Source organism: Bombina bombina, chromosome 3 (genome assembly GCF_027579735.1).
Source record: "Bombina bombina isolate aBomBom1 chromosome 3, aBomBom1.pri, whole genome shotgun sequence".
Taxonomy (NCBI): domain Eukaryota; kingdom Metazoa; phylum Chordata; class Amphibia; order Anura; family Bombinatoridae; genus Bombina; species Bombina bombina.
Genome location: NC_069501.1, coordinates 844,523,907 through 844,551,616, shown reverse-complemented (window position 1 = coordinate 844,551,616; position 27,710 = coordinate 844,523,907). Strand labels below are relative to the sequence as shown.

The 27,710-nt window shown below is 39.4% G+C and overlaps 1 protein-coding gene across 1 annotated transcript in view; it reads left to right on the top strand.

Moving 5' to 3' along the window:
* The window catches only part of TPP2 (tripeptidyl peptidase 2), a 217,732-nt gene that overhangs the window by 133,541 nt on the left and 56,481 nt on the right, over positions 1 to 27,710 (top strand). The window contains exon 22 of the mRNA XM_053705476.1: positions 3,713 to 3,751. Within this exon, the coding sequence (XP_053561451.1) occupies positions 3,713 to 3,751 (39 nt within the window). The remainder of the gene's footprint in view (positions 1 to 3,712; positions 3,752 to 27,710) is intronic.

Sequence of the window (27,710 nt, the reverse complement as noted above, 5' to 3'; positions counted from 1 at the left end):
AAGAAAGTTGCTGAATACACATTTGCTATACAGGCGGATTGTTAGCTGCAAGCTACAGACAAAACAGTGTGATAACTTAAAGAACTTGATTTGGCTTTGTATTGGTAGAAAATCGATCTGCTGCGAATCCACATTGTAACTGAATTTGGTGCCAGGGTAGAAACACTGTTTTTTTTTTTTATATAGCTTGATAATTTTGGGAGTTTGATTACGTATGCACACAGGCGGATTGCTAGTTGAAGCTTTGATAAATGGAGCCCATAATATGAAGAGCACAGATGTACTGCACCATCTGCAGTCATCTCTGATCAGACCCCTTGGCCTTGCAATCCCTCTTACCTTTTGCTTATTTCTGCCTAAGTAGATGTAGTGCTGGCTTGCAGTGCATGTGAGGGGCTTCTAGATGCTCTGTACCTCTTTACAAAAGCTTTCTGGTTACTAAGGAAACCTTACATCCTTAGTTTGTGCTCATTGCTGCACACATTCACTATCTGCTCCACCAGCTCCTGCTCGATTGTCTGAATAGTAATGAATACACAAGCTTGTATTTACTTATTGCCTTTTATAAGTAATGTGTGACTTACAGATAGTCTAGTTTGATAAAGGACATTTGTAGCTTCCATATTAAAGTAATGTCAAACCTTTAAATCACCTCCAGTAAGGCTGCACAGGCTGTCCCCAAGCCTGGACTTTATTATTAGTATTTATTTGTTTAGCAGAGGACGGTGCATCCAGTTAGGCTACCGCTCATGCCATTAGCTTTCTTTAGTGGTTGCATTACTTCACTCCATATGTTCATGTCTTCACACACTTGCATCTCGAAACCTGACATACAGCTTGATTCACTATTTACATTTGTATGGCGGGTTGAGGAATGTGCACACTAAAGTAAAATACTTCCTCAGGGGAGTGGCTTGTGGACCCTCCCTTGAGGGATTAACCCTTTAAGGACGCAGCTTTCAGTTTGCTCAATTGTTTTATGATGGAAAAATTCCGTCATATGTCCTTAAGAGGTTAAAAAGGTATGATATTGTTTTTATATTGTAGCTATGACTATATGTAAGCCACATACTTTTTATAAAAAGCAATTTATTAAGAAATAAGTGTGTCTTTTATACATTAATTTTCTAGTTCTGAGCTCAAAGTTATTAGGGAATGTACTTTAATAAATTATAGACCTGTCCACCTGGCACATAGCTAGATTTTATTGGTTTAAGGAGTCATTTTTTTTTTGTTCTTGGTATATTTTGTGTTTTCTTGACAAGAATATTAAAGTGATAAATTGAATTATTTGCTGCATCTAAGAGAGACCTGTTAAAAAGTTTTAATTTTGGGGGGGAAGTGGAAGTTTCTATGATAATAAATATATATATATATATATATATATATATATATATATATATATATATATATATTTTTTTTTTTTTTATTTTTTTTTATTTATTTATTTATTTTTTTTTTTTAAAGGGACAGTCTACTCCAGAATTTTTATTGTTTTAAAAAAAAAATAGATAATCCCTTTATTTACCATTCCCCAGTTTTACATGATCAACAAGGTTATTTTAATATACTTTTTACATCTGATTACCTTGTATCTAAGCCTCTGCAGACTGCCCTATTATTTCAGTTCTTTTGACAGCCATACATTTTAGCCAGTCAGTGCTGTCTCCTAGTTAACTCCAAGAGCGTGAGCACAATGTTATCGATATGGCACACACAAACTATTGCTGTGTAGCTGTAAATAAACTGTCCAAATGCTCTGAGATAAGCGGCAGCATATGAACCTACCTAGGTTCAGCTTTTAGCAAAGAATACCAAGAGAACTAAGTAAATTTGTTGATAAAAGTACATTTGAAAGTTGTTTACAATTGCCCTATCTGAATCATGAAAGTTTAATTTTGATTAGACTGTCCCTTTAAAGGGACAGTCAACACCAGAATTTTTGTTGTTTAAAAAGATAGATAATCCCTTTATTACCCATTCCCCAGTTTTGCATAACCAACACAGTTATAATACATGTTTTACCTCTGTAATTATCTTGTATCTAAGCTTCTGCTGACTGCCCCCTTATTGCAGTTCTTTTGACAGACATGCAGTTTAGCCAATCAGTGCTCACTCCTAGGTCACTTTATGTGCATGAGCTCAATTTTATCTATATGAAACATGTGAACTAATGCCCTCTAGTGTTCAAAATGTTTTCAGATTAGAGGCAGTCTTCAAGGTCTAAGAAATTAGCATATGAACCTCCTAGGGTTAGCTTTCAACTAAGAATAGAGAAAAAAGAGAACAAAGCAAAATTGGTGATAAAAGTAAATTGGGAAGTTGTTTAAAATTGCATGCCCTATTTAATTCATGAAAACAAAATTGGACTTGACTGTCCCTTTAAGCTTGTGTTGGGGTTGTCACTGTCCACCAATATAGTTGTGAGTTGTCTTCATCAACCAGTGAGAAATGTGTCCCTGTTTGAGTTGTGCACAGACATGCACTTTGCATCAGAATAAAAATAAATAGTTTAAATAGTGTTCTTTCTATTCATGTTAAAATATTTATTTTGATATTTGGTGTTTGTATTGTTTTATCAATTAGACTCTAACTTGTTGCTTTGTATTGTTTTATGTTATATAAAACATTGCTTTATATCATATTTAAATGTGGAGTGCAAGATACTCACAACTAACCATACAATATATTCCAGACCATTTCTAGATGTGCTGCAAAACATTTTGGTCAACCCTAAGAATGTTATTGTTGAATTTGTCAGTGTCTATGTTAAGTTCTGTATGCCAGCTTTCATTTGGTGCCCAGGGGATTCAGTAAAGCAGAGCAGTGCTCTCAGACAACCACCTGCTATGATATTATTGATGCCTGGAATTCTCAGCTAGTTGGATGCTTATCACCAGACTCCTGCCCCTAGGGTAGCTTGCTAGCAAAATGTGCTTTGTGTCCCGCATGAAGCTGTTATTTGTCTTGTTGCTTTTCTATGTTGGTGAGCATGTGACTCTAGCAAGAAAGACTGGCATTATACTTGTCATGAAGTCACCCACTAAATATTGATCTCAAGTGCATTGCATTTCTCTCTGTCTGACACCTGATTCTGCTTTATAATGCAGTTCTGAGCTGTTGTATGTACTCTCTTCCTCTTTCAAGCATCTAAAACTCTGAAGTTTTTTTTATTTTTCCTTTTCTTTGTTCACATACATAAAGTCATTGGATAGGCCTATTTCCAAAATAATGTCACATCCGGTTATTAGATGGATTTTAATGCTATTTTAAATAGTTCATACATTGCAAGGACATCAGAGAAATGCATGTACAGTAGCACTTTCTATACATATGGCAATGAGCACAGTCTAGGGAACAAGGTTCTGTGCGTCCTGTCCATCTCACCTAATACAGCCTCAGTCTTATGGCCGTCATCAGCTTTTGTATTTATTATTTAATTTGATTGTTCAGCTCATGTTATTGAAATCATAGTTTATAGTTCTAGTTTTTCTGAAAAAAATAAAATATAATGGTATGGTTTTAATTTAGCATGTAACCCAGGGGTGCAACCAGACACTTTTTGTTTGTTTTTCTTCCTGTGATATTATCAGCTTGGCCCCTGGTTGCACCTCTGTGCCTCAGTAATTCTAGCCCGTATTACTGAGGGGGTGCGCCAGTTTTCTATATAGAGTCTGCATGTCTTCTTACACTATGTTATTCTAACTCCCAGGGGCAGTCTGCAGCAAAGCGCCAAGGAAAATTTAAAAAGGTACTGAATGCCAGTTATTGTAACCTAGTATATTTTAATTGTTGCATATACTGTTCATTTTGTTCATCGAAATATTATTTAAATATAAATTTCCTTGTAACAATTATTTAATCTTGTAAAAGGCTTTTTAGAATTTGCGGAAGTCTTTTGTGAAACAGATTAAATGAAAAACAATTTCGGATCTCTCACATCTTTAATCACCTGCTATGTTTATTACTAATGTGCATAATGATTATTGTCTTGTGTCTACATCACTACAACACTGTCCTGCTAATCAAACACACAGGAGTCCTTAGGTTTTTGGCTCCATATTTAAGTTCTTTTGACAACATTTGAATGATAATGTTTATTAACATGAGGTGACGCCAACTACATAAATATATAGCAAAGATTCTAATATTAACATAGTATAACTTTCTTTAGGATACCTCTGAACTTTTACACAAAAAGTAACATTTCATGTTTGAATAGAATCCCTTTTACTGTATACATGTATTGGTAAAAATGTTTCTAGGAAAAACTGTACTGAGCATACATACGTATGCTTTTTGCACCGGCATTCAAACCTCATATATTGTGTCATCACTAATGGACACATGTTTGAGCATGTGTGAGGCATATTTTACATAACTTCACCGTGCGTCATACTAAAAGCCTTTTTGCTTATGTATGGGTATTGCAAAAATGCTTCTATCCAAATTTAAAATGCATTTGTGTGCGTTCATCATTTAAAGAGATATAAAACTTAGAAGATAACACTTTTTTTTAAACTTAAAATTGAATTTAAAGATGGGTAGGTAATAAGTAATTATTATAATACTAAGTGTATGTTTCTATACTTGGGGAGTCTTCAAAAGCGCTATGTCTTGTATACAGTATATATTATAGGTAAACATTGCTTGTTATTTTGTACAGCATTATCAAAAGGCATATGGTGTGTGCAAATGCTTTAGTTACTCTCTCTTCTGCAGCTCACGTACTAAAATTGTAACCAGCTAGATTAGCATGGCCCCCGTAGGTATTCAAATATGCGTGTAAGTGGCTGGATCTGTTGCTCCTTACATTTTGCTTTACTCTATTGTTTGTAGGGTGACTGATTTTTATGTTCTATATATTTTTTTTACATATATTATTTGTTACTAAGAAATGCTACTATATAACCTTTTTCACTAGGAATATGAAAATAGGGAGCTAGAAGCTCTGCTGTAACTATCATTATCAACTAATTGAAACAACCCAATAGACTTGTAAGAGGAATTGTGGTTGGTTGTTTTGTTTGTGCCAAAGAAAAACATTTTACACTTTCAGTAGTGTCAGGTCTCACTATTACTTTTACTAGAATTTGTTATGCATGTTTTAATAACCATTAGATAGAAGTCTTGTATTTCTTGATTTGCTCACTATACAGTAGATTTGGCAAAAAAAAAACACACACACACACACAAAACACAAATTGGTTGTTCAAAATAGTTTAGGTAATGATATTCCTTTCTGTGCTGTTTGATAAAATAGAGGTCCATAATGCTGAAGGCTGGTTGCTCTACTGGTGATTGATCTCAGGTAGTTTCAGTGCAGTGGTCATTTTTACAGTCATGTCATGTAATTCAGTACTGGTGGATAAATTACTACAGAATACTCATGGAGACCCCCTTAACCCTCTATCTAGCTCCTTCCTTTTAGCTTCAGCTCACTTTGTATGTGTTTAAAGTGAAATGGGCTGTAATTTTGTTTTAGCTTGAAGAATTTTATGTTGCACAGAGGGAGAAAGAAAATGTTTGATTCAGAGGCTTCCTTTTTAACTTCTTGGGGGATTAAGGCAAATACCTGATAAAGGGCTTACTTGCATCTGGTTTTTCTTTTTGGGGTAATCCTGCTTTTTATTAATTTATCAAACTATGGGCTAGGTTACAAATGGAGCGGTGTTTAACGCTCCCGCTTGCACATTAACTCTGCTAAAAGCAAGGTTTTTTTCACGTCTGGTAGCGATCATATTACAAGTTAAAATTAAAAAGTTTTTTGCTTGCGCGCCAACCCGATGAAAGCAAAAAAACGTACTTCAAACATCGCACGTGCCTTAACGCGTTCCCCCATAGAAGTCAAAGGAGCAAAAAAAGTGTGGGGGGGAAAACATCCTACTCGCGTTCTAACCCGATCCATATATTCTCAAGTGCGCTAACCCGATACAAAAATATGTAGCGTGTGCTGCCGTGGCCGCCTTTGTCGAAAGCGAGCACTACAGGTGTTAGTATTGCGGTGGGTGTGCGCTGCCTAGGCTGTCTGATTGGATCACTCTGTTTAGGTTGGTATTTATGGGAGGGCTCTGGGTGTGCACTTTATGTCTCTTTGGCTTCCATTGAAATAGGCTCCTGTGAGAGCCAAACGTTTGGTGTTTTGCCTTTGCTTGTGGATATCCTGGGAGATACTGATGCCATCCGTGGGAATTATCCAGTGTTCGCGTTTGTGTGTGTGTATAAGCAAGAGGGAGAGTGACATGAGATGAGATACAGATTTGCTGTAATGAGACTGTTTTTGAGACAAGGTGCAGGGTGAGAGAGTGTGTTTAGGAATAGGTAAAGTTCATAAGTACAAAAGTAAGGTGAGTTTAAGAGAGATGGGCTAATGAACAGTGCAGGTGGAGAGGGAGAAGGAGTTATTGAATAATGTAGTTTGTTATAGAGACAGAAGGTAGCAAAAAGGAATATGAATATATTGAGCATTCTCTTGCTATCAAGCATTCTCTTGCTATCAAGCATTCTCTTGCTATCAAGCATTCTCTTGCTATCTTTAAAAAAGAAAAAAAAAGCAGTAATGTAAAGCTTAGGAGCCGGCCCCTTTTTGGTTCAGAACCTGGGTTACACTTGCTTATTGGTGGCTAAATGTAACCACCAATAAGCAAGCACTATCCAGGGTGCTGAACCTAAGCTTTACATTCCTGCTCTTTAAATAAAGATAGCAAGAGAACGAAAAAAATGGACAATGGGAGTAAATGAGAAAGTTGTTTAAAATTGCATGTTCGATCTGAATCATGAAAGAAAAAATGTAAAAAACATATTTTAGGTAAAGAAAGTGTGCCTAAGGATGATTCTCAGTCTGAAGAGAATCAAGATATGCCATCCAATTCTCTCCAAGTGTCACAACCTTTAACGCCCACACAAGCGACGCCAATTACATCAAGTGCCTCTAATTCTTTTACTCTGCAGGATATGGCTGCAGTTATGTCAACTACCCTTACAGAGGTATTATCTAAATTACCAGTGTTACAGGTAAACGCAGTAGGTCAGGTATTAATGTGAATACTGAATCCTCTGATGCTTTATTGGCTGTTTCCGATGTACCCTCACAGGGCTCTGAGTTGGGGGTCAGGGAATTGCTGTCTGAGGGAGAACTTTCAGACTCAGGAAATATGTTATCTCAGACAGATCGGACATCATGTCCTTTAAATTTAAGCTTGAACACCTCCGCCTGTTACTTCAGGAGGTTTTAGCGACTCTGGATGATTGTGACCCTATTGTGATACCACCAGAGAAATTGTGTAAAATGGACAAATATCTAGAGGTGCCTACTTACACTGATGTTTTTCCAGTTCCTAAAATAATTTTCAGAAATTATTTAAAAGGAATGGGACAGACCGGGTATACCGTTTTCTCCTCCTTCTACTTTCAAGAAAATGTTTCCCATATCAGACACCATTCGGGACTCCTGGCAGTCCGTCCCTAAGGTGGAGGGAGCCATATCTACCCTGGCTAAGCGTACAACTATACCCATTGAGGACAGTTGTGCTTTCAAAGACCCCATGGATAAGAAGTTAGAGGGTCTTCTAAAGATTATTTATTCATCAGGGTTTTCTTTTACAACCTACAGCTTGCATTGTTCCAGTGACTACTGTAGCAGCTTTTTGGTTTGATGCTCTCTGAAGGTGTTGAGACCCCTTTAGAGGACATTTTGGATAGAATTAAGGCTCTCAAGCTAGCTAATTCTTTTATTACAGATGCCTCCTTTCAAATTGCTAAATTGGCGGTGAAAAATGCAAGATTTACCATTTTAGCGCATAGAGTGTTATGGCTAAAATCGTGGTCTGCTGATGTGTCATCAAAATCTAAGCTTTTAGCTATTCCTTTCAAGGGTAAGACCCTATCGGGCCTGAGTTGAAGGAGATAATTTCTGACATTACTGGAGGTAAAGGTCATGCCTTGCCTCAGGATAAGTCTGCTAAAATGAGAGGTAGCCAAAATCATTTTCGTTCCTTTCGAAATTTTAAAGGAGTACCCTCTGCTTCCTCTTCCTCCACAAAGAAGGAAGGGAATTTTGCTCAATCCAAATCCGTCTGGAGACCCAACCAGGCTTGGAACAAAGGTAAACAATCCAAGAAGCACGCTGCTGCTACAAAGACAGCATGAAGGGGCGGCCCACGGTCCGGGACCGGATCTACTAGGTGGCAGACTTTCTTTCTTTGCCCAGGCTTGGGCAAGAGATGTCCAGGACCCCTGGGCATTGGAAATCGTGACCCACGGGTATCAACTGGAATTCAAGGATTTTCTCCCAAGAGGGAGATTTCATCTTTCACGATTGTCTGTAGTCCAGATAAAAAGAGAGGCGTTTTTATGCTGTGTAAAAGACCTCTCTACCATGGAAGTAATTCGTCCCATTCCAGAACAGGGACAGGGGTTTTACTCAAATATTTTCGTGGTTCCCAAAAAAGAGTGAACTTTCAGACCCATTTTAGATCTCAAGTGTCTAAACAAGTCTCTGAGTTCCATCATCAAGATGGAGACTATACGAACAATCTTACCAATGATCCCGAAGGGTCAATTTATGACTACCGTGGACTTGAAGGATGCATACCTTCATATAGCTATTCACAAGGATCATCATCAGTTTCTAAGGTTTGCCTTCCTGGACAAACATTTTCAGTTTGGGCTCATCCCTTCGGGTTGGCCACAGCACGCAGGATCTTCACAATGGTTCTAGGGTCCCTTCTGGCCGTTCTCAGACCCCGGGGCATAGCAGTGGCACCTTATCTGGACGATATTTTAATTTAGGCTTCGACTTATCATCTGACGAAATCTCATACAGACACAATGTTGTCCTTTCTGAGAACTCACGGTTCGAAGGTGAACCTAGAAAAGAGTTCACTAGTTCCACGGACAAGGGTTCCCTTCTTGGGAACTCTGATAGACTCTGTAGACATGAAGATATTTCTGACGGAGATCAGAAAATCAAAGGGTGTATGGACTCAGGTGGAGTCTCTACTTCCATTCAATATTCTGGAATTGAGAGCGATATTCAATGCGCTTCAGGCGTGGCCTCAGTTGGCTTCGGCCAAATTCATCAGATTCCAGACGGACAATATCACGACTGTAGCTTATATCAATCATCAAGGGGGAACAAGGAGTTCCTTAGCGATGATAGAAGTATCCAAGATAATTTGATGGGCGGAGGCCCACTCTTGTTATCTGTCGGCAATCTACATCCCAGGAGTAGAGAACTGGGAGGCGGATTTTTTTAAGTCTACAGACTTTTCATCCGGGGGTGTGGGAACTCCACCCAGAGGTGTTTGCCTCTCTGATTCTACGATGGGGCAGACCGGAATTGGGTCTGATGGCATCTCGACAGAATGCCAAGCTTCCAAGATACCGATCCAGGTCGAGGGATCCCCAGGCCGAACTGATAGATTCCTTGGCAGTGCCTTGGTTGTTCAGCCTAGCTTGTGTGTTTCCACCGTTTCCTCTCCTTCCACGCGTGGTTGCTCGGATCAAAAAGGAGAGAGCTTCGGTAATCCTGATCGGGCCTGCGTGGCCACGCAGGACTTGGTATGCGGATCTAATGGATATGTCCTCTCTGCCACCATGGAAACTTCCTCTGAGACAGGATCTTCTCATTCAAGGACCTTTCCAACACCCAAATCTAAATTCTCTGCAGCTGACTGCTTAGAAATTGAACGCTTAATCTTATTTAAGCGGGGATTCTCAGATTCGATCATTGATACTTTGATACAGGCACGTAAGACTGTCGCTAGATAGATCTATCATAAGATATGGAGTAAATATCTTTTTTGGTGTGAATCCAAGGGTTACTCATGGAGTAAAGTTAGGATTCCCAGGATTCTGTCTTTTCTTCAAGAAGGATTGGAGAAAGGGTTTTCAGCAAGTTCCTTAAAGGGACAGATTTCTGCCTTGTCAATTCTGCTTCATAAACGTATGGCAGATGTTCCAGATGTTCAGTCTTTTTGTCAGGCTCTAACCAGAATCAAGCCTGTATTTAGACCAATTACTCCTCCCTGGAGTTTGAATTTAGTTCTTAGGGTTCTTCAAGGGATTCCGTTTGAACCTATGCATTCCATAGATCAGTGATTTGCAACCTTTTTTTTGCCGTGGCACACTTTTTTACATTAAAAAATCCTGTGGCACACCACCATCCCAAAATTTTACAAAATCACACATTGTAGCCTAATACAGGATATATATATATACACGCACTGTACTGTGCTGTCCTGCCATGCCTCCTACAAACTATACATGACATATTGACATTCATTCACAATCATAATGATTGTCTGTGAATGAATGTCATGGTTGTAAATGATGCCTGATGAGCCTGTCACATACCTCCCAATATTTCAAAATTTGAAAGAGGGAAACCCCCGCACTGTTGTCAGTCTGCCGCGGCACACCTGAGGATCTCTCACGGCACACTAGTGTGCCATGGCACACTGGTTGAAAAACACTGCCATAGATATTAAGTTATTATCTTGGAAAGTTTTATTTTTGGTTGCTATTTCTTCTGCTCGTAGAGTTTCTGAGCTTTTAGCGTTACAATGTGATTCGCCTTATCTTATCTTTCATTCTGATAAGGTGGTTTTGTGTACCAAGGAATGGAAGGTTTGTGAGTGTAAGGCACAAATGAATGCTGAAACCACTATAGTGAATTAATGAATAGGAATATAAATGGTGAAAAAATAATAAATAAAATGATGTTAAAAAAAAACAAAACAAAAAAAAAAACAGTTTTGTAAATTCTACACTGGACTTGGTTAGACGAAAAATATTTTATTAGCCCAATGGAGTTAAAATATATACATATGAATATATTTGAGTATAAATAGTAATCCTCTAAAATATAACAGAGTCAATTGATATAAAGATGCTAATATATATATATATATATATATATATATATATATATATATATATATATATATATATATATATATATATATATATATATATATATAAAAAGCCTATATACACTAATAATATTTATTTAATATAATTTAATATAATAGTTTGTACATGTGTGTTTCTCTGGTCTTAGAACAAAGTGACTGATGATATGGTTGAAAAGACTTTTTATGTTGTCTAATCTAAATTGATATTGATGGTTAGCATATGCCAAATAACTGTGTTACCGTGTATATTCAATGAATGTTAGTAAAAATTTTGTACAAATATTGGAATACAAGTATAGGATGCAAGTGTCTGTAGACACGAAGTAGAAGAAGTATCTAATGATATTCAACTGATAGTTAAATTTACAAATTTAACATGTATAAATCTAGATATACTGTAATCTTCTGTAATCTATTTTTGTTGGCCGACAGAGTCTTAAAACATGTGATGTATAAAAAATGGTATAAAAGATATGTATAGGAAATTTTAGATTTAAAAATAGCAGTATAAGCGCTTGTAAAAAAAAAACACCGGTGGATTTTTAAAATTAATTTTGTGTCCTTTACGATAGTCTTACAAAGTTTTTAAGTTGTTTCAATTTGTGCAAATCCTTTATTGTGATCCTTCTATAAGCCTTATGTAGCAATTTTTTTGTAGCAATTTTTGTATATGTCTTTTGTTAGTTTTAATCCTTATATAAACCTTATGTAGCAAGATCTTTTATCGTTAACTTTTGTATCAGGATTCTTGATAACTTGTTATGTGTGGGATGTATATACCTGCATCAAGTGTTGGTCATATGGGAGAGTGTGATCCGTATTCCTGTAGCTTTGCCAGGGCTCTATGGTCTAAAGAGATACATACAGTAAGGAGCGGTATGGTTTTTACTTACTGTGCTCTTAGCCGATTCTGGAGCCTGGTTGGAGTTTTGTTCCGCTCAGCTGGTTATTCTTTCTTGTCGTGGATTCTCCAATAGGTCATATGTTTGTCCCCTTTTCTGTTAGTGAACAAACAATTCAGGAGGCAAAAACTGGGAACTTCAATGTATTCCTTATCTTCTTTATCTTTTCATCTTTTTCTGATGTCTGTAGTGAGATAAGTAGAAATGAACTTTGGCTTATGGAAAGGAAGGATCCTTAGTCTTAGTGAAGTTTGTAGATTGTCACAGTAGTTAGCTACGCGTTTCGGCCGTTAGACACTGGCCTTTTTCAAGTTGTAATGTTAGCTACCCGTTTCGGCCGTTAGACACTGGCCTTTTTCAAGCTGTAAAGACAACTTTAGAATATTATACTAGGTGTTTCAATGTACTAGGTAAAATAGCTAGACTAGTCTAATCTCATAAAAAGTCTTTTCAACCATATCATCAGTCACTTCGTTCTAAGACCAGAGAAACACACATGTACAAACTATTATATTAAATTATATTAAATAAATATTATTAGTGTATATAGGCTTTTTTTATATATATTAGCATCTTTATATCAATTGACTCTGTTATATTTTAGAGGATTACTATTTATACTCAAATATATTCATATGTATATATTTTAACTCCATTGGGCTAATAAAATATTTTTTGTCTAACCAAGTCCAGTATAACATAGTAACATAGTAGATAAGGTTGAAAAAAGACTGAAGTCCATAGAGTTCAACCTATACAAATCTAAAATACTTACAAAAAGCTCCAGTTAAGCTTAAATAACCCCATTAAAATGTGACCCATTTAATACTAGCAATCATATCCATGAATTTTGTTTATATACAGAAATTTATCCAGACTATTTTTAAATGTATCTATGGTATTGGCATTCACTACCTCCTTTGGTAATGAGTTCCACAATTTTATTGCTCTTACAGTGAAAAAACGTTTCCGTTGCAGGAGATTAAATCTCCTTTCCTCCAACCTTAAATTATGACCTCTTGTCAGAAACAATTTTCTTGGAATAAAAAGAGCTTCTGCCATCTCTGTATATGGGCCTTGAATATATTTATATAAAGTAATCATGTCACCTCTCAAGCGCCTTTTTTCTAAAGAGAACAGACCCAGTTTGGCTAGCCTCTCCTCATAGGTTAATTTCTCCAATCCCCTTATTAGCTTTGTGGTCCTTCTCTGAACTTTTTCTAGTTCTGCAATATCTTTTTTAGCAATCGGTCCCCAGAACTGCACTCCAAACTCAAGGTGAGGTCTTACCAGGGCTTTATATAATGACAGAATTATGCTTTCCTCCCTTGAATCAATGCCTCTTAATACATGCTAGTATCTTATTAGCCTTTGAAGCCGCTGCCCTGCATTGTGCACTCATCTTTAGCTTGTTATCTATTACTACTCCCAAATCCCTTTCCTCCTGTGTTTGGCTAAGTCTTGTCCCATTTAAAAAATACGTAGCCTGCTTATTTTTACTTCCAAAATGTAGAACCTTACATTTTTCCGTATTAAATCTCATTTTCCATTCACTTGCCCATAGTTCTAATTTTAGCAAATCCCTTTGTAAAGAGAGTTCGTCCTGCTCTGACCTAATGACCTTACTTAACTTAGTATCATCTGCAAAAATAGAGATGTCGCTATTTAATCCTTGCTCCAAGTCATTTATAAAAATATTAAAAAGAACAGGGCCTAGTACTGATCCCTGGGGGACGCCACTGATTACCTTTGTCCAATCTGAGTATGATCCATTTACTACTACTCGTTGCTCCCTATCTTTTATCCAGTTATTTATCCATGAGCTAATATTTTCAGCTATTCCCAGTCCCTTAATATTGTGCATTAATCTCTCATGTGGCACTGTATCAAATGCCTTTGCAAAATCTAAGTATATCACATCAACTGATTCCCCTTTATCTATATTTTTACTTACTTCCTCGTAGAATCTAATTAGATTAGTTTGACATGATCTATTTCTCCTAAAGCCATGCTGATTAGAACTCATAATCTTGTTTACACGAATATGCTCATCAATATAATCCTTTATAATCCCTTCAAATATCTTCCCCACTATTGATGTCAGACTAACTGGTCTATAGCTTCCTGGATCATCCCTGCTTCCCTTTTTGAAGAGTGGCACCACATCAGCTTTACGCCAATCCTGGGGTACCATGCCTGAGGATAATGAGTCTTGAAAAATTAAGAGTAAAGGTTTGTCTATAACAGTGCTAAGTTCACTTAACACCCTTGGGTGTATTCCATCTGGGCCTGGAGTTTTATTTACCTTAATATTTTTTAGTTTTTTCCTGATATCCTCTAAACAAAACCCAGTTAGTGGTATGGACTGGCATGTTCTATTCTGTTCCAAAGTATCATTCAATGGTTCCTCTCTTGTGTATACTGAAGAAAAAAACTGGTTTAGTACCTCAGCCTTCTCCCTGTCATTATTTATCATGCTACCCTCCACACATTTTAATGTACCTATATTATCCTTCTTAGATTTTTTGCTATTTATGTACTTAAAGAACCTTTTAGGGTTAGACTTAGAATCCTTGGCAATTAATTTTTCATTTTCAATTTTGGCTAATTTGATTGCTTTTTTGCATGCTTTGTTACATTCCTTATAAATATTGTATGCTGAGTCTGTACTATTTTCTTTTAATTTAAATGCCCTACGTTTTTTCCTAATTTCTCTTAACACATTTTTATTTAGCCATAACGGCTTAGTTTTTTTATTTTTATAACCATATGGTATGTATTGAATTTACAAAACTGTTGGTTTTTTTTGTTTGTTTTTTAACATAATTATATTTATTATTTTTTCAACATCATTTTATTTATTATTTTTTCACCATTTATATTCCTATTCATTAATTCACTATAGTGGTTTCAGCATTCATTTGCGCCTTACACTCCTAAACCTTCCATTCCTCTGTACACCTAAATAAGATATTTTTTGGGGGAAAATATCCTAGGAGCCAAGGCTTACCCTAAAAGGCATCGCAAAAAAGTTTTATATCTCACCCATCCAGGTTTTGTGTACCAAACCTGGATTCCTTCCTAAGGTTGTTTCAAATAACAATATTAATCAGGAAATTGTGGTTCCTTCACTGTGTCCTAATCCTTCTTCTAAGAAGGAGCGTCTGTTGCATAACTTGGACGTGGTCCGTGCCTTGAAGTTTTACTTGCAGACGACTAAGGATTTCCGTCAATCATCTTCATTATTCATTGTTTATTCTGGAAAACGTAGGGGTCAGAAAGCTACGGCTACCTCTCTTTCTTTTTGGCTGAGGAGTATCATCCATCTGGCATATGAGACTGCTGGACAGCAGCCTCCTGAAAGAATTATGGCTCATTCTACTAGGGCTGTGGCTTCCACATGGGCCTTTAAAAATGATGCATCTGTTGAACAGATTTGCAAGGCTGCGACTTGGTCTTCTCTTCATACTTATTCGAAATTTTACAAATTTGATACTTTTGCTTCTTCTGAAGCTGTTTTTGGGAGAAAGGTTCTTCAAGCAGTGGTGCCTTCCGTTTAGGTCTCTGTCTTGTCCCTCCCTTTCATCCATGTCCTGTAGCTTTGATATTGTATCCCACAAGTAAGGATGAAATCCGTGGACTTGTATCTTGTAGAAGAAAAGTAAATTTATGCTTACCTGATAAATTAATTTCTTCTACGATACGACGAGTCCACGGCCCTCCCTGTAATTTTTCAGACAGATTATATTTTATTTTTTATAACTTCAGTCAACTCTGCACCTTTAGCTTTTCCTTTCTCTTCCTAAACCTTCGGTCGAATGACTGGGGTTGGAGGGAAGCGAGGAGCTATATATACAGCTCTTCTGTGGTGCTCTTTGCCACTTCCTATTAGCAGGAGGTTAATATCCCACAAGTAAGGATGAAATCCGTGGACTCGTCATATCGAAGAAGAAATTAATTTATCAGGTAGGCATGAATTTACATACAGTCATACACAATTTCCATGATTTTCATTTATAAATTATTGGGTGTTTGGATCAGCAATTTAATTTTGGTCTATCAAATAACTGAAGGACACAGTAATATTTCAGTAGTGAAATGAGGTTTATTGGATTATCAGAAAATGTGCAATATGCATCAAAACGAAATTAGGTTTAAGGCTTGTCTCTGTGCTGTTTGGCGTATTGTAAGCTGGATACTTTGTGGCATTTGTGTAGTAATGGCTTTCTTCTGGCGACTCGACCATGCAGCCAATCTTTCTCCAAGTACCTCCTTATTGTGCATCTTGAAACAGCCACATCACATGTCCTGTATTTCACCTGAAGTTATTTGTGGGTTTGTCTTTGCATCCCGAACAATTTTCCTGGCCATTGTGGCTGAACTTTTAGTTGGTCTACCTGACCATGGTTTGGTTTCAACAGGACCCCTCATTTTCCACTTCTTGATTAGAGTTTGAACACTGCTGATTTGAATTCTCAATAACTTGGATATCTTTTTATATCCCTTTCCTGTTCAACTACCTTTTCCCACAGATCCTTTGACAATTCTTTTGCTTTTCCCATGACTCACAATTCAGAATCGTCAGTGCAGCACTGTATGAAAGATGCAAGGGTCTGTCAGAAGTCCAGAAACTCATTGACCTTTTATAGACACACACTAATTACATGAAAACAGATCACAGGTGAGGATGGTTACCTTTAATAGCCATTCAACCCCCTTTGTGTTAATTTGTGTGCATGTTATCAGGCCAAAATCACCAGGGTATGTAAACTTTTGATCAGGGTCATTTGGGTAGTTTCTGTTGTCATTATGATTTAAAAAGAGTAAACACAGTTGATTGATAATATATGACTTCAGCCAAACACTATCCATGAGTGAAAGAAAAGTTTTTGTGTTATTCATAAATGGCCAAGAAATCATAAATTCTGCCAGGGTATGTAAACTTACGAGCACAACTGTATGTTGCAATATATATCCCTGGGAGAGATCCTTCACTATTTCATTGTTTTTGTATGCATTGTTTTTTTTTGTTTTTTTTTTTGGGGGGGGGGGGTTGGCACGCTTAGATTTTGGGGTGTCAGCCTGTTTTCGCGTGTCGGGATTGCACACGTCAGGTTTGTGCTCATTGGGTTAGCGCACGTCCCTTTAGGAGCTGCAGGTTTTTTTCGTGCACTGGGTTTGCGCACATAACTTTAGTTTTTCCTGTGCATTGGTATAAGCACATCCGTATAGCCAAGCAAACGTGCGCTAATCTGTAGTCAGGTTTTTGGCTCGCACAGACTCAATTAAATTGTCAGTTGTTTGGCGTGCGTTCAGAGGTAGTTATTTTATCCTATTTGTTTTTTTTCAGAAAGAATATGCAGTTTTAAGACCCTTTTCAATTTACTTCCATTGTCAAATTGTGCACAGTCTTTTTATATTCACACTTTCTGGGGAATAAGATCCTACTGAGCATGTGCACAAGCTCACAGGGTATTTGTATACTTGTCTGTGATTGGATGATGTCTGTCACATGCTACAGTGGGCCTAAAATAGGGGGGGGGATAATTTGACAGAAAAAAAATCTACTGCTTTTGAGAAATTCAGAGTAGGTGTTATTGCATTGTCTTTTTATGATAAACTTGTTAGTTATGCAATTCTGCTGCATTCAGTGGTTCTTTAAGTTTTTTTTGTTTATGCCATTGCTTTGCCGTATGCTTTCATGGAGCAGCAGGATTCTGTCCCTAAATCTACCCAAGAAACTGAGTCTTTCTACTGTTATTAGGTGTGCTTATTGTAAGAAAGCTGAAGTGCCTTCTTCAGCTCATTTATGTGGCTCATGTATAGATTTGTTAATACATACAGACCAATCTAATGCTGTTTCTTTGGATACTAATGCACCTACTATTTGTTCATTACAGGTTAATAATGAAGTAGTGCCTCCTGATATGAAAACTTTTATCAAGGCTGCAGTCTCTGAAGCGTTGGCTGCTCTCTCGCCTTCAAATAAGCATTAAATGTCAGTTCAGATTTTACCTTATACAAGTACTATGTGCCCAGGGATACTGTTGTATCTTCAGATGGGGACGTTTCCTCTGGGGATGAGGACTCCTCATCTGAAAGTGAACCTGATATTTCCTCTTTTTTGTTTAAAGTTAAACACATGCATTCTCTTTTAAAAGAGGTCTTCTTTACTTTAGGCGTTAAAGATCCTAAAGAGTTTGTTGATAAAGCTTGTAATCGTTTAATTTCAGTTTTTAGGACTGTTGTTTATCTCCCTAAGGCTTTCCCTGTGCTCGATGCTGTCTGACATGATTACTTGGGAATGGTCTATGCCAGGTATATCTTTTACTCCTCCTGCAAGGTTTAAAAGGTTATATCCTTTACCTGCTGCTAATCTTGAGTTATGGGTAAAAGTTCCCAAGGTGAATGGGACCATTTCAACTCTGGCTAAACATTCTACTATTTATTTGGAAGACCGTATTTCTCCAACATAGGTGTGTCCGGTCCACGGCGTCATCCTTACTTGTGGGATATTCTCTTCCCCAACAGGAAATGGCAAAGAGCCCAGCAAAGCTGGTCACATGATCCCTCCTAGGCTCCGCCTACCCCAGTCATTCTCTTTGCCGTTGTACAGGCAACATCTCCACGGAGATGGCTTAGAGTTTATTAGTGTTTAACTGTAGTTTTTTATTATTCAATCAAGAGTTTGTTATTTTGAAATAGTGCTGGTATGTACTATTTACTCAGAAACAGAAAAGAGATGAAGATTTCTGTTTGTATGAGGAAAATGATTTTAGCAACCGTAACTAAAATCCATGGCTGTTCCACACAGGACTGTTGAGAGCAATTAACTTCAGTTGGGGGAACAGTGTGCAGTCTCTTGCTGCTTGAGGTATGACACATTCTAACAAGACGATGTAATGCTGGAAGCTGTCATTTTCCCTATGGGATCCGGTAAGCCATATTTATTACGATCGTAAATAAGGGCTTTACAAGGGCTTATTTAGACTGTAGACTTTTCTGGGCTAAATCGATTCATTATTAGCACATATTTAGCCTTGAGGAATCATTTTATCTGGGTATTTTGATATAATAATATCGGCAGGCACTGTATTAGACACCTTATTTCTTAGGGGCTTTCCCAAAGCATAAGCAGAGTCTCATTTTCGCGCCGGTGTGGCGCACTTGTTTTTGAGAGGCATGGCATGCAGTCGCATGTGAGAGGAGCTCTGATACTTAGAAAAGACTTTCTGAAGGCGTCATTTGGTATCGTATTCCCCTTTGGGCTTGGTTGGGTCTCAGCAAAGCAGATACCAGGGACTGTAAAGGGGTTAAAGCTTATAACGGCTCCGGTTCCGTTATTTTAAGGGTTAAAGCTTCCAAATTTGGTGTGCAATATTTTTAAGGCTTTAAGACACTGTGGTGAAAATTTGGTGATTTTTGAACAATTCCTTCATGTTTTTTCGCAATTGCAGTAACAAAGTGTGTTCAGTTTAAAATTTAAAGTGACAGTAACGGTTTTATTTTAAAACGTTTTTTGTACTTTCTTATCAAGTTTATGCCTGTTTAACATGTCTGAACTACCAGATAGACTGTGTTCTGAATGTGGGGAAGCCAGAATTCCTATTCATTTAAATAAATGTGATTTATGTGATAATGACAATGATGCCCAAGATGATTCCTCAAGTGAGGGGAGTAAGCATGGTACTGCATCATTCCCTCCTTCGTCTACACGAGTCTTGCCCACTCAGGAGGCCCCTAGTACATCTAGCGCGCCAATACTCCTTACTATGCAACAATTAACGGCTGTAATGGATAATTCTGTCAAAAACATTTTAGCCAAAATGAACCCTTGTCAGCGTAAGCGTGGCTGCTCTGTTTTAGTTACTGAAGAGCATGACGACGCTGATATTAATATCTCTGAAGGGCCCCTAATCCAATTTGAGGGGGCCAGGGAGGTTTTGTCTGAGGGAGAAATTACTGATTCAGGGAACATTTCTCATCAGGCTGAATCTGATGTGATTACATTTAAATTTAAGTTGGAACATCTCCGCATTTTGCTTAAGGAGGTATTATCCACTCTGGATGATTGTGAAAAGTTGGTCATTCCAGAGAAACTATGTAAAATGGACAAGTTCCTAGAGGTGCCGGGGCTCCCAGAAGCTTTTCCTATACCCAAGCGGGTGGCGGACATTGTTAATAAAGAATGGGAAAGGCCCGGTATTCCTTTCGTCCCTCCCCCCATATTTAAAAAATTGTTTCCTATGGTCGACCCCAGAAAGGACTTATGGCAGTCAGTCCCCAAGGTCGAGGGAGCGGTTTCTACTTTAAACAAACGCACCACTATACCCATAGAGGATAGTTGTGCTTTCAAAGATCCTATGGATAAAAAATTAGAAGGTTTGCTTAAAAAGATGTTTGTTCAGCAGGGTTACCTTCTACAACCCATTTCATGCATTGTCCCTGTCACTACAGCTGCATATTTCTGGTTTGATGAACTGATTAAGGTGCTCGATAGTGATTCTCCTCCTTATGAGGAGATTATGGACAGAATCAATGCTCTCAAATTGGCTAATTCTTTCACTCTAGACGCCACTTTGCAAGTGGCTAGGTTAGCGGCTAAGAATTCTGGGTTTGCTATTGTGGCGCGCAGAGCGCTTTGGTTGAAATCTTGGTCGGCTGATGCGTCTTCCAAGAACAAGTTACTAAACATTCCTTTCAAGGGGAAAACGCTGTTTGGCCCTGACTTGAAAGAGATTATCTCTGATATCACTGGGGGCAAGGGCCACGCCCTTCCTCAGGATAGGCCTTTCAAGGCAAAAAATAGACCTAATTTTCGTCCCTTTCGTAAAAACGGACCAGCCCAAGGTGCTACGTCCTCTAAGCAAGAGGGTAATTCTTCTCAAGCCAAGCCTGCTTGGAGACCAATGCAAGGCTGGAACAAGGGAAAGCAGGCCAAGAAACCTGTCACTGCTACCAAGACAGCATGAAATATTGGCCCCCGATCCGGGACCGGATCTGGTGGGGGGCAGACTCTCTCTCTTCGCTCAGGCTTGGGCAAGAGATGTTCTGGATCCTTGGGCGCTAGAAATAGTCTCCCAGGGTTATCTTCTGGAATTCAAGGGACTTCCCCCAAGGGGAAGGTTCCACAGGTCTCAGTTGTCTTCAGACCACTTAAAAAGACAGGCGTTCTTACATTGTGTAGAAGACCTGTTAAAAATGGGAGTGATTCATCCTGTTCCATTAAGAGAACAAGGGATGGGGTTCTACTCCAATCTGTTCATAGTTCCCAAAAAAGAGGGAACGTTCAGACCAATCTTAGATCTCAAGATCTTAAACAAATTTCTCAAGGTCCCATCGTTCAAGATGGAAACCATTCGAACTATCCTTCCTTCCATCCAGGAAGGTCAATTCATGACCACGGTGGATTTAAAGGATGCGTATCTACATATTCCTATCCACAAGGAACATCATCGGTTCCTAAGGTTTGCATTCCTGGACAAACATTACCAGTTTGTGGCGCTTCCTTTCGGATTAGCCACTGCTCCAAGGATTTTCACAAAGGTACTAGGGTCCCTTCTAGCGGTGCTAAGACCAAGGGGCATTGCAGTAGTACCTTACCTGGACGACATTCTGATTCAAGCGTCGTCCCTCCCTCGAGCAAAGGCTCACACGGACATCGTCCTGGCCTTTCTCCGATCTCACGGCTGGAAAGTGAACGTGGAAAAGAGTTCTCTATCCCCGTCAACAAGGGTTCCCTTCTTGGGAACAATTATAGACTCCTCAGAAATGAGGATTTTTCTAACAGAGGCCAGAAAGACAAAGCTTCTGGACTCTTGTCGGATACTTCATTCCGTTCCTCTTCCTTCCGTAGCTCAGTGCATGGAAGTGATCGGGTTGATGGTAGCGGCAATGGACATAGTTCCTTTTGCGCGCATTCATCTAAGACCATTACAACTGTGCATGCTCAGTCAGTGGAATGGGGACTATACAGACTTGTCTCCAAAGATACAAGTAAATCAGAGGACCAGAGACTCACTCCGTTGGTGGCTGTCCCTGGACAACCTGTCACGAGGGATGACATTCCGCAGACCAGAGTGGGTCATTGTCACGACCGACGCCAGTCTGATGGGCTGGGGCGCGGTCTGGGGATCCCTGAAAGCTCAGGGTCTTTGGTCTCGGGAAGAATCTCTTTTACCGATAAATATTCTGGAACTGAGAGCGATATTCAATGCTCTCAAGGCTTGGCCTCAGCTAGCGAGGACCAAGTTCATTCGGTTTCAATCAGACAACATGACGACTGTTGCGTACATCAACCATCAGGGGGGAACAAGGAGTTCCCTAGCGATGGAAGAAGTGACCAAGATTATTCTATGGGCGGAGTCTCACTCCTGCCACCTGTCTGCTATCCACATCCCGGGAGTGGAAAATTGGGAAGCGGATTTTCTGAGTCGTCAGACATTGCATCCGGGGGAGTGGGAACTCCATCCGGAAATCTTTGCCCAAGTCACTCAACTATGGGGCATTCCAGACATGGATCTGATGGCCTCTCGTCAGAACTTCAAAGTTCCTTGCTACGGGTCCAGATCCAGGGATCCCAAGGCGGCTCTAGTGGATGCACTAGTAGCACCTTGGACCTTCAAACTAGCTTATGTGTTCCCGCCGTTTCCTCTCATCCCCAGGCTGGTAGCCAGGATCAATCAGGAGAGGGCGTCGGTGATCTTGATAGCTCCTGCGTGGCCACGCAGGACTTGGTATGCAGATCTGGTGAATATGTCATCGGCTCCACCTTGGAAGCTACCTTTGAGACGAGACCTTCTTGTTCAGGGTCCGTTCGAACATCCGAATCTGGTTTCTCTCCAGCTGACTGCTTGGAGATTGAACGCTTGATTTTATCGAAGCGAGGTTTCTCAGATTCTGTTATCGATACTCTTGTTCAGGCCAGAAAGCCTGTAACTAGAAAGATTTACCACAAAATTTGGAAAAAATAGATCTGTTGGTGTGAATCTAAAGGATTCCCTTGGGACAAGGTTAAGATTCCTAGGATTCTATCCTTTCTTCAAGAAGGATTGGAAAAAGGATTATCGGCAAGTTCCCTGAAGGGACAGATTTCTGCCTTGTCGGTGTTACTTCACAAAAAACTGGCAGCTGTGCCAGATGTTCAAGCCTTTGTTCAGGCTCTGGTTAGAATCAAGCCTGTTTACAAACCTTTGACTCCTCCTTGGAGTCTAAATTTAGTTCTTTCAGTTCTTCAGGGGGTTCCGTTTGAACCCTTACATTCCGTTGATATTAAGTTATTATCTTGGAAAGTTTTGTTTTTAGTTGCAATTTCTTCTGCTAGAAGAGTTTCAGAATTATCTGCTCTGCAGTGTTCTCCTCCTTATCTGGTGTTCCATGCAGATAAGGTGGTTTTACGTACTAAACCTGGTTTTCTTCCAAAAGTTGTTTCTAACAAAAACATTAACCAGGAGATTATCGTACCTTCTCTGTGTCCGAAACCAGTTTCAAAGAAGGAACGCTTGTTGCACAATTTGGATGTTGTTCGCGCTCTAAAATTCTATTTAGATGCTACAAAGGATTTTAGACAAACATCTTCCTTGTTTGTTGTTTATTCCGGTAAAAGGAGAGGTCAAAAAGCAACTTCTACCTCTCTCTCTTTTTGGATTAAAAGCATCATCAGATTGGCTTACGAGACTGCCGGACGGCAGCCTCCTGAAAGAATCACAGCTCATTCCACTAGGGCTGTGGCTTCCACATGGGCCTTCAAGAACGAGGCTTCTGTTGATCAGATATGTAGGGCAGCGACTTGGTCTTCACTGCACACTTTTACCAAATTTTACAAGTTTGATACTTTTGCTTCTTCTGAGGCTATTTTTGGGAGAAAGGTTTTGCAAGCCGTGGTGCCTTCCATTTAGGTGACCTGATTTGCTCCCTCCCTTCATCCGTGTCCTAAAGCTTTGGTATTGGTTCCCACAAGTAAGGATGACGCCGTGGACCGGACACACCTATGTTGGAGAAAACAGAATTTATGTTTACCTGATAAATTTCTTTCTCCAACGGTGTGTCCGGTCCACGGCCCGCCCTGGTTTTTTAATCAGGTCTGATAATTTATTTTCTTTAACTACAGTCACCACGGTACCATATGGTTTCTCCTATGCTATTATTCCTCCTTAACGTCGGTCGAATGACTGGGGTAGGCGGAGCCTAGGAGGGATCATGTGACCAGCTTTGCTGGGCTCTTTGCCATTTCCTGTTGGGGAAGAGAATATCCCACAAGTAAGGATGACGCCGTGGACCGGACACACCGTTGGAGAAAGAAATTTATCAGGTAAACATAAATTCTGTTTTTTTAAAGGACCCTTTAAACAGACAGAATCTTTCTCTTGTTAAGTGTATTCAGTCCATGGGTCATCCATTACTTATGGGATATATTCCCTTCCCAACAGGAAGTTGCAAGAGGATCATCCAAGCAGAGCTGCTACATAGCTCCTCCCCTCACATGTCATATCCAGTCATTCTCTTGCAACTCAACTAGATAGGACGTTGTGAGAGGTCTGTGGTGTTTTTTATACTTAGTTTATTTCTTCAATCAAAAGTTTGTTATTTTAAATGGCACCGGAGTGTGCTGTTTGTTCTCAGGCAGTATTTGGAAGAAGAATCTGCCTGCGTTTTCTATGATCTTAGCAGAAGTAACTAAGATCCAAAGGCTGTTCTCGCACATTCTGAGCAGTGGGGTAACTTTCAGAAAGGGAATAGCGTGTGGGGAATCCTGCAAACAAGGTATGTGCAGTAAATTATTTTCTAAGGAATGGAATTGACTAAGAAAATACTGCTGATACCGATGCAATGTAAGAACAGCCTTAAATGCAGTAGCGACTGGTATCAGGCTGATGAATGTATGTACAATAAGTAATTTTCTAAGGAATGGAATTTGACTAAGAAAATACTGTTAATACTGAAGTAATGTATGAGCCTTAACTGCAGTAGAAGCGACTGGTAGCAGGCTTATTAATAACACTACTTAACTTTTAAAGTGCATGTTTAAAACGTTTACTGGCATGTTATTCGTTTTTTGTGAGGTACTTTGGTGATAAATCTTTTGGGGCATGATTTTCCACATGGCTGTCGTTTATTTCTACATAGAAACGATTAACTGAGGTTTCCCACTGTTGTAATATGAGTGGGAGGGGCCTATTTTAGCACTTTTTTGCGCAGTAAAAATTCAGTTACAGTCTTTCCTGCTTCTTCCTCCTTGATCCAGGACGTCTATAGAGAGCTCAGGGGCCTTCAAAATTAATTTTGAGGGAGGTAATCAGTCACAGCAGACCTGTGACAGTGTGTTTGACTGTGATAAAAACGTTAATTGTTAAATTGATTATCCGTTTTTGGGTATTAAGGGGTTAATCATCCATTTGCTAGTGGGTGCAATGCTTTGCTAACTTAATACATTTACTGTGAAAATTTGGTTGCTATAACTGATTTGGTTCATTGTTATTTCAACTGTGACAATTTTTTTGTGCTTCTTAAAGGCGCAGTAGCGTTTTTTATATTGCTTGTAAACTTATTTGAAAGGATTTTCCAAGCTTGCTAGTCTCATTGCTAGTCTGTTTAAACATGTCTGACACAGATGAATCTGTTTGTTCACTATGTTTGAAGGCCAATGTGGAGCCCCACAGAAATATGTTTACTAAATGTATTGATGTCACTTTGAATAAAAGTCAATTTATATCTGTAAAGAAATTATCACCAGACAACGAGGGGGAAGTTATGCCGACTAACTCTCCTCACGTGTCAGTACCTTCGCCTCCCGCTCAGGAGGCGCGTGATATTGTGGCGCCAAGTACATCAGAGAGGCCCATACAAATCACTTTGCAAGACATGGCTGCTGTTATGACAGAGGTATTATCTAAATTGCCTGAATTAAGAGGCAAGCGCGATAGCTCTGGGTTAAGGACAGAGCGCGCTGATGATGTGAGAGCCATGTCTGATACTGCGTCACAATTTGCAGAACATGAGGACGGAGAGCTTCATTCTGTGGGTGACGGATCTGATCTAGGGAGACCGGATTCAGAGATTTCTAATTTTAAATTTAAGCTTGAGAACCTCCGTGTATTGCTAGGGGAGGTATTAGCGGCTCTGAATGATTGTAACACGGTTGCAATTCCAGAGAAAATATGTAGGTTGGATAGATACTTTGCGGTACCGGTGTGTACTGATGTTTTTCCTATACCTAAAAGGCTTACAGAAATTATTAGCAAGGAGTGGGATAGACCCGTTGTGCCCTTTTCCCCTCCTCCGATATTTAGAAAAATGTTTCCAATAGACGCTGCCACACAAGACTTATGGCAGACGGTCCCTAAGGTGGAGGGAGCAGTTTCTACTTTAGCTAAACGTACCACTATCCCGGTGGAGGATAGTTGTGCTTTTTCGGATCCAATGGATAAAAAATTAGAAGGTTACCTTAAGAAAATGTTTGTTCAACAAGGTTTTATCTTACAGCCCCTTGCATGCATTGCGCCTGTCACTGCTGCTGCAGCATTCTGGTTTGAGTCTCTGGAAGAGGCCATTCGCACAGCTCCATTGGATGAGATTATGGCCAAGCTTAAAGCACTTAAGCGAGCTAATGCATTTGTTTCTGATGCCGTTGTATATTTAACCAAACTAACGCGCAGAGCGCTATGGCTTAAATCCTGGTCAGCTGACGTGACTTCTAAATCTAAATTGCTTAATATTCCTTTCAAAGGGCAGACCTTATTCGGGCCCGGCTTGAAAGAAATTATTGCTGACATTACTGGAGGTAAGGGTCATACTCTTCCTCAGGACAGGGCCAAATCAAAGGCCAAACAGTCTAATTTTCGTGCCTTTCGTAACTTCAAGGCAGGAGCAGCATCAACTTCCTCCGCTCCAAAACAGGAAGGACCTGTTGCTCGTTGCAGACAGGGCTGGAAAGCTAACCAGCCCTGGAACAAGGGCAAGCAGGCCAGAAAGCCTACTTCTGCCCCTAAGACAGCATGAAGAGAGGGCCCCCGATCCGGAAACGGATCTAGTGGGGGGCAGACTATCTCTCTTCGCCCAGGCTTGGGCAAGAGATGTTCAGGATCCCTGGGCGTTGGAGATCATATCTCAGGGATATCTTCTGGACTTCAAAGCTTCTCCTCCACAAGGGAGATTTCATCTTTCAAGGTTATCAGCAAACCAAATAAAGAAAGAGGCATTTCTACGCTGTGTGCAAGACCTCTTAGTAATGGGGGTGATCCACCCAGTTCCGCGGACGGAACAAGGGCAAGGGTTTTACTCAAATCTGTTTGTGGTTCCCAAGAAAGAGGGAACCTTCAGACCAATCTTGGACCTAAAAATCTTAAACAAATTCCTAAGAGTTCCATCATTCAAAATGGAAACTATTCGAACCATCCTACCCATGATCCAAGAGGGTCAATACATGACCACAGTAGACTTAAAGGATGCCTACCTTCATATACCGATTCACAAAGATCATTATCGGTACCTAAGATTTGCCTTTCTAAACAGGCATTACCAGTTTGTAGCTCTTCCCTTCGGGTTAGCTACGGCCCCGAGAATTTTTACAAAGGTTCTGGGCTCACTCCTAGCGGTGCTAAGACCGCGAGGCATAGCGGTGGCTCCGTACCTAGACGACACTCTGATACAAGCGTCAAGTTTTCAAATTGCCAAGTCTCATACAGAGATAGTTCAGGCATTTCTGAGGTCGCATGGGTGGAAGGTGAACGTGGAAAAGAGTTCTCTATCACCACTCACAAGAGTCTCCTTCCTAGGGACTCTGATAGATTCTGTAGAAATGAAAATTTACCTGACGGAGGCCAGGTTATCAAAACTTTTAAATGCTTGCCCGTCAGTAGTTCAGTGCATGGAATTAATCGGCTTAATGGTAGCG